Source organism: Drosophila albomicans, chromosome 3, assembly GCF_009650485.2.
Source record: "Drosophila albomicans strain 15112-1751.03 chromosome 3, ASM965048v2, whole genome shotgun sequence".
In the NCBI taxonomy this organism is placed as follows: Eukaryota; Metazoa; Arthropoda; class Insecta; order Diptera; family Drosophilidae; genus Drosophila; species Drosophila albomicans.
In genome coordinates this window covers 33,707,766-33,715,140 of record NC_047629.2, presented here as the reverse complement: position 1 = coordinate 33,715,140, position 7,375 = coordinate 33,707,766, and the positions used below count along the sequence as shown (strand labels likewise).

At 37.5% G+C, this 7,375-nt stretch overlaps 1 protein-coding gene across 1 annotated transcript; it reads left to right on the top strand.

The window, feature by feature from the left end:
- Nucleotides 1–5,860: 5,860 nt before the first annotated feature.
- Nucleotides 5,861–6,938, top strand: LOC117568724 (cell death protein rpr). The gene has a single exon (XM_034249542.2). The coding sequence runs from the start codon at nt 6,212–6,214 to the stop codon at nt 6,413–6,415; it is 204 nt and encodes a 67-aa protein (XP_034105433.1). The 5' UTR covers nt 5,861–6,211; the 3' UTR covers nt 6,416–6,938.
- The last annotated feature ends 437 nt before the right edge of the window (nt 6,939–7,375 follow it).

Below are 7,375 nucleotides of genomic sequence, written 5' to 3'. Positions count from 1 at the left end.
GTGGCGACAACGACTCGAAGCGCATAAAAGACTGTTTGACGACGCCATGTGTTGCATATTTCATGGCGTTTTAACTCGAAATGCATAAAAATGTCCAAAAACTAGTCACTCAACCGAGTAAAATACTTGATGAGCTGAGTGGCCATAAAAAGTAAAACATTTCCAATTTAAATGTTCAAGACAATAAATATGCATTCCTAGAAACTTTTTGCGTAATTTATTTGTATATATGTTAACATGCAATATGTTTTCTCGCTACACTTGCACCTACTACCGATAATCAAGTCTAATTGCCACACATTCCCAGCCGCAGCAAGCCGCAGCATGAGTCATTCTACTCATGCCACAAGCAAGACTCACACCACTTGAGGAAAATATTAGTGCAACTAAGACGATAGACAAATAATGACATAAGCAAACGAAGAGAAGACACGTTACTGCGTGTCCAGAAGAGTCTACAACGCACCTACTGAACCGAGGCGAAAAATCAAAGATCTCAACGACCTGCAGATAGTCTTTATCTGTCCATAAAATCTATGACTACTACAAAAAAGGGGCGAAAATTACTCAAATAAAAAAAGAGCATAACGCACTGACATGTTTGTACAAGACACAAACACACAGAGAAATCAACGCTGGCCAAACAAAAGGAACAATCAAATAAATTAAACAAAGGCCAAGCGCAAGAGCGTCCGAAGAAGGTCCACACATCTGTTTTTTTGATTTTCGGTTTGTCGGGTAGAACAATCTTATCGGCATATCGCCGTGTATCTTTTTTTTGCGTTGAGTGTGTGTTGCTTGGAGTTGAGTTGAGTTGAGGTACCCTACCAAGATCGAGTCGAGTTTCCCCTTCCATTCCCTCTGCTGGCAAACACAATTTCAATCCGAATCCGAACAGTTATGCACATGTTGTACCCAAAGACAAGACGCGACGAGACGAAACCCCACACAGCAAACAGTCGTTAAACAACATTAAATGGGTCTCGTTTTTGGTATGCCTCCCTCCCCTTACCCTTCGTCTTTCCCCACCACAATTCCACTGCCAAGTGCATTGGCTGGATGAGTCATCGCTTGGTTGGTTGGTTCTCTCACTCGCTCTGCGTTTGTGCCTGGGAAACGGCAAAGCTTCCGCGATCACTCGTTTTGTAGACGGACCGACGATCGTCGTCGACGTCGTCGTCGTCGTCTGCCTAAGCAGCAACTCAATGACAGGCGTTACAAAATGCGGCAAGTTAATGACCCATGTGCAACGGATCACCCAGCAATTGTCTTTGTTTCGCTGCTTTCTAAATGGAAAACAAATACATATAAAAAAAATGTATATTTCTGTCTGAAGTTGGGGCCACCAGTAGAGGAGCTCATAAAAAATTAATACAAATTACACGAATTGGGGAAAATACGGAGGGAGAGAAAGAGATTGTTAACCATTGCAGCGAGATAAGCAGGGCGAAACTGAAACTGAGACTGAGACTGAGACTGAGACTGTGATGGAATAACAATACTGTCTGGAAGGGAAGGAGGTGGCAAAGCGTAGATTAATACCGCAGCAGCTTAATGAAGTTGAGAGACAGAACAGCAGAAAGAGATAGCTATAACAAAGATAGAAAGAGATGCGTCAAATGAAAAGAATAAAACATGATTAAAAGGTGGAAAGCAAATATGTAACGTTTGATTATTTGAACATAATGAAGCTGAATAAAGAAATGTCAATTTGGTAAATCGAGATGTTTTCTTTTTAAATTTATATTTTGTTAAAGACTTAGATGAGAGTTAGAAATAAACCGCGTAAGTTTGAAAGAATAAAACATGATTAAAGAGGAAGTACTAATTTAAAGCTTGAATTTTCCCAACATATTGTAATTACATGAAATAATGTGAAATGAAAGGATTGAGAAATGTTCGTTTGCGGTTTTTAATTTCACTTTACTTTTTTTGACTGTTTATATTAAAGTAGATAGATCAGAAATGCAAATGGAATGCGTAAGCTGAAAAGAATGCAAAAATGTGGAAAACCTGACCTGACCTATCCATAGCTATGGAAGGATTGAGAAGCTCTGGCTTTCAATTTCACTTTAGTTTTACAGATCAGAGATGCGAAAAATGCGTAAGCTGAAAAGAATAGGGCATGACTAAAAGAAGGAAAGTTACTTGTAAAGTTTGATTATCCCAACATAATGAAATTTTCTGAAATAATGCAAGTTGGATACATCGAGAAAATGCTGTTATGTGTTTTTTTTCCGATCAAGATTTAAATTTAAAAAGTCTTTTGTAAAGTGTGCTTATCGTAACATAATAAAATTAATAAATAAAAGATGAAATTTATCAATTCGAAGAAGTGAGAAATTTTCAAAAATTCTTTAAAAATAATAAAGTCATTTTATAGCCTATTTAATTGTGTTAAAAATGAGCAGAAGAAAGTCAATTGGAAAGATTAATTATGCTCGGTCTGATTATCGGCCGGAAAGTTCTTTCGAAGCTCATATAAATAATAATTAAGTAAAATTGGACCATATAAATCAAACGGTACAAATTGAGAAAAGGACCAGAAAGATCGAGAACAATTTGTTCAGGCGTTGAAAAATGAAAGTCACTTACACAAAGACAAACCTGTCGAAAGAAAGCTCAAGAATAAGATGATACCGACACAATTAAGTTAAATTGTCAGACAGAAAGCCAGTTAGAACGAAACAGAGCAGCGATAATGTGGGAATGAAATTGATATATAAAAATAACATATAAACGAAGCGATCGAAAGAGTAAAAGAGAGTAATACAAAGTGAGAGAAATGGCAAAGATCGCGCTCACAATGCGATGAAATGGAGAGCAACAAAGTTATTTAGAAAGAGAGGCAGATAGAAAGAGAGTAAGGAAGAGAGGGAGAGGCAAACTCCAAAGAAATATTACGCAAGTCGCGCGTTTATTGGTATTACTCATTAGCATACAAGTATTACTGGGTTTATATGTATATCGCTTAAACGTATATATTATAAAATTTTGAGGCAGTCCCCGACGAGACGACAACGTCACAATGACAAAGACGAAGACACGTCAGAGGGCCAGAAGAAAGAGCTTGAAATTTGCTGCTGTAACATTAAATTGTTTTGGTGCTGCTAACTTAAAATGTCTCATGAAAGTAAAGGGAAAAACTCATTGAAGATTGACATACTTTGATGAAATGGGAACACGCGTCAAAGTTGCGGTGGATCATGTGGGTCATTTGACATGCAGATTGAAAACTCAATTAAAAGCTAATTTGACACATTCACTTTCAATAATGTAAAAGCTAAACTATGAAATTGAATTGAAACTTTATGATTTCAAAAATCAGTAAACAAATTGCATTTCCATGCAATTAGCTATGCAAATTGATAGCGACAACAAAGTTATATGGGTTTTGAAAGCCATCACAACCCCAAATATATGAAGTTCTGTCACAGTTAATGTGTTGACACACGTCGCTTCACATTGACTACACAATTTAAATAATCAAAATTGCAATAATTACCCGCATGACCAGCAAGTAAGTCGATCGAAGGAAATGGTATCATGTAATCCTTTAAGAAAACAAGAAATCCATTCAGATTTATATCTCTTGAGAAACAGCCCTCTTACGCTTCATTAAACAGTTCGAAGTAGAAACGCTTATCTCAAGGAACATCACAAAGAAAACATCAAATTCTTTAATTGTTCCAATTATGGATTGCTAATGCGCAAATTACCGACGGCAAAACGCACCGTTTGAAGAGGTTAAGAGTGCGTTTTGAAGGGCCAAGCAATGATTTGAACATAATTTGAATCTATGATATAACTCGAAAAGCAGACCAAGCATAACCGAGGCTCCACCCAGAAATGCTGATTCATAAAATAGCCGCCACGTCGCGGTTAGGTTAGCCCATTAAATAAGGTCTCTGACCAAACTCCGCCCCACAAACACAACAAAAAAACTGAAGTTGAGTAGCCCAAAAAAGAAAAAATATATACACCAAAATAGAAGAAGCAGCACACACAAAAACTTCAACCTGCGTAGAGTTTGTTGGTTCGAAAGAGAGCAAATGTTGCTGCTGTCTCTGTCTGGTACAAAATGTTTCCCGGCGTTTTTGGTAAATAAGCCACGCCTTTCAAATTTATGTTGCCGTCGCGAACCCGGAAAACCAAGAAGGAAGACGAGAAGAAAAAAAAAACAACAACAACTATGCAGCGACTTTGTCGCTTGTGCGAATGGGAAAGAAAATGTTGAGAGTGTAAGGCGAATGTTAGCGAGTAGTTCTGCCAACAATAGACCTAGAGCAACCCCTAAGTGGAAGTTGTGTAACACAGATAGACACTTGAGACACTACAACTCTAAGGCTCGAGATTGTGTGCGTGGGTCAGAGCAAAGTGACGACATTGTGGGTGGAGTCTCAGTCACTGAATTTGGCCAGTCAATACTCGAATACAACTTTAGATGACTTGAGTGTATCGCGTGTTGCAATAATTTCATCACAATGAAAAGAACCGTTAGCATTTTAATAACAATAAATTAATCACTTTCACAAAATCCCATTGCAGAAATGAATCTTGACTTCCGCGTTGCTTTCTTTTTAGAATTGGATGAATAATATGGTTTATTTCCTGACCTCTGACTAACTACGAACTTCTCGAAGGATTTATAAAATTATTCTCTGACTAATTAGAAACTCCTTTTAAGGTTTACTAAGTGATACTTCCTACTCCTTATTATAGTTGAGGTTAAATATCTAAAGTTATATTCAATTACTACGTCGTAAACCCCACAAATGAACCCGCTCCTATGATTAATGCAAGATTAAGAATTATGAATGAAATAATTACACATTTTGCATGTCAATGTACTGAAATTTAGCGCAATTAATATTAAATTGGGGAAGCTCCCAAATATTTCATGTTCGTTTAGTAACGATATCGTTTTCGACTCGTTCCGCTCAGATTCATGCAAATTGCGAACAAAATAAAAATAATCTATAGATGCACACAATAAGTGGACGAGCCCATTGTTGACAAAGAATTAAAAAAAAAAGAAAATTACGTATTCGTATAGAATGCATTTATGACAGACATCAATTACTTAAAGCGTCTTTCTAGTCGGAAGCAATGAGTGGGAAACACTTGTAAAACATGCAAAATATGTGCTGATAAAGAAATCGCTGAAAGGCTCGTCAAATAAAATAAAAACCGAGAACCTGATACAAATTCTATATATGTATGCAAAAATATAATTATTATACTTGTTGTAGAATCGAATACATATAGATTTCTGTGTATTCATAATGAGAACTCAACTTTGCCCACTTGCCGATATTTCAAGATGACTTTTTGCTCCCTTTTTACTGCCAGACAGGCGTTTGTCATGCGACGACGATTTAATACAATTAATATGCTAACTGTACTTCTCGCCACATACAGTTACAACAAAGGCTACGCCTTACAACACACACACACACTAACAAAAAAAGCACCCTCCCACACACACTCGAACACACTTGGTAACAAGCGCAAGGTGGCAGAGCCGCCTGGCAACAACAATACAAATTTTTTGGTGGCGGCCACTCAAAATAAAAATACGAATGAAGCGATGTCAACAAAAATACCAAAACAAAAAATTGAAGCACAGCGAGCGGCAACGAGAGCAGCAGCGACAGCAACTGAGGCCTACGCTGAGCACACAAGAGCAGAGCGAGACAGCAAACACACAAAACAACGCGCGCTGAGAGTTAGCTCAGCAGCAGCAGAAGCAGCAGTAGCAGCAACCGCGAGCGAGAACGAGAGCAAGCGCAGGAGAGAGAGCCAGAGCAACTGGTGCGACAGGGTGCAGAGGTATAAAAGCGCGCACTGCTCGCTCACGGCATACAGTTTGAAGTAAGCCAACGAAGCGTACGGACGTGCGCAACCAAACAGAGCAGCAAACCAGAACAAAGTGAACGAACCCAAATTGCCGCATATTTGACGTGTGCGTAAACAGCAGCAGCAGCAGTAATAACAACAACAAAGAATTTGTGTAGTTAATTTATTCATTGTGTGCGTTGACGTGCGAATCTGCAAAGAGAAAGTCTTGAGTCATCTGCAGAAGAAAGACATACATTAATAATTACAAACAATTGTGCAATTGGAAACAAAGGAACAAGTTTCCTTTGATAGCATCAACAACAACAACAACAACAACACCAACAAATTCATCACATCTCCGATCTTGACAATGGCTGTGGCCTTCTACATACCCGACCAGGCAACGTTGCTGCGCAAGGCTGAAGAGCAGGAGCAGCAGCTGTTGCGCCTACGTCACTGGCAAATGGCCACAATGGTGCTGAACACCATTCGCCAGATGATGGATTCGACGGCAAGTCAGTGCCTGCAGCGAGCGGGACGCAAGTGCGGCAAGTGGCGCAAACCATCGCAATAAAACAGAAACGCAGCCTTGAGTAAACCACAAACATCTACTACAATCTACTACTACGGCAACCACAACTACAACTACAACTACAACTGGAACAACAACTACTACAGTCAACACTCAGTACAAGCACAAGGAACAACAAGTTGCCGTCGGAGTACTTCACCGACGGCAAAAGAACAAGTGAAGTCTTTATGATTTTCCTTAAATCATTTTTCCAAAATTACAACAAACAACCCCTCTTAAGTTTACTCATCAAAGCGATTGTGATAATGGTTTTGTTTCTACCCAGCAACAAGAAGAGCATCGATGACATCAAGAACATATAGCTTCGATTTAGCAATATTTGATTTTTGATATATGTATATTTAAATCTTATTATCGAAACACTTATGTATTAGTTTGTAAGTTTTTTTGTAAGCGAGAAAATTTTTGTAAAAGCTGACAAAGAGATTATACAGAATCCCGATATAATTATTTATAAGGTTTGCTGAAAATTGCATCAATTTTTTGTCAAACAAAAAAACAAAATAAAAAGATAAAAGAAAACGAAATTTATTTCTCTTATTTCTTGGGAGGGAATTGATGACGTCTTTTCAGGAAATTTTGGAAGCCATAAAATACATTTGTCAATATCGGAAATAAATAAATCACTTTAAATCGGAAGATACATAAATTAAACAGAAATATATACGTTTTTGCATTTCTTTAAATTTATATCTAGACATTGTTCAGCCGACACAATACATTTTAATCTTTAAGAACAAAGAAAAATTCTCGCCGCTGCTGAAATGCCAAGTGCCGACGGCTTTCGATCACATTGAGATTATACCATTTCAGTTTGTCGCTTGTTGTTATATATAATATGTTTTTATAAGATGTTGTTATATAATATGTAAATTAAATAAAATAATTTATTTTCCAGCGTTAGCTAATTTAATTTCATTATTTATCTCATATTAAATTATG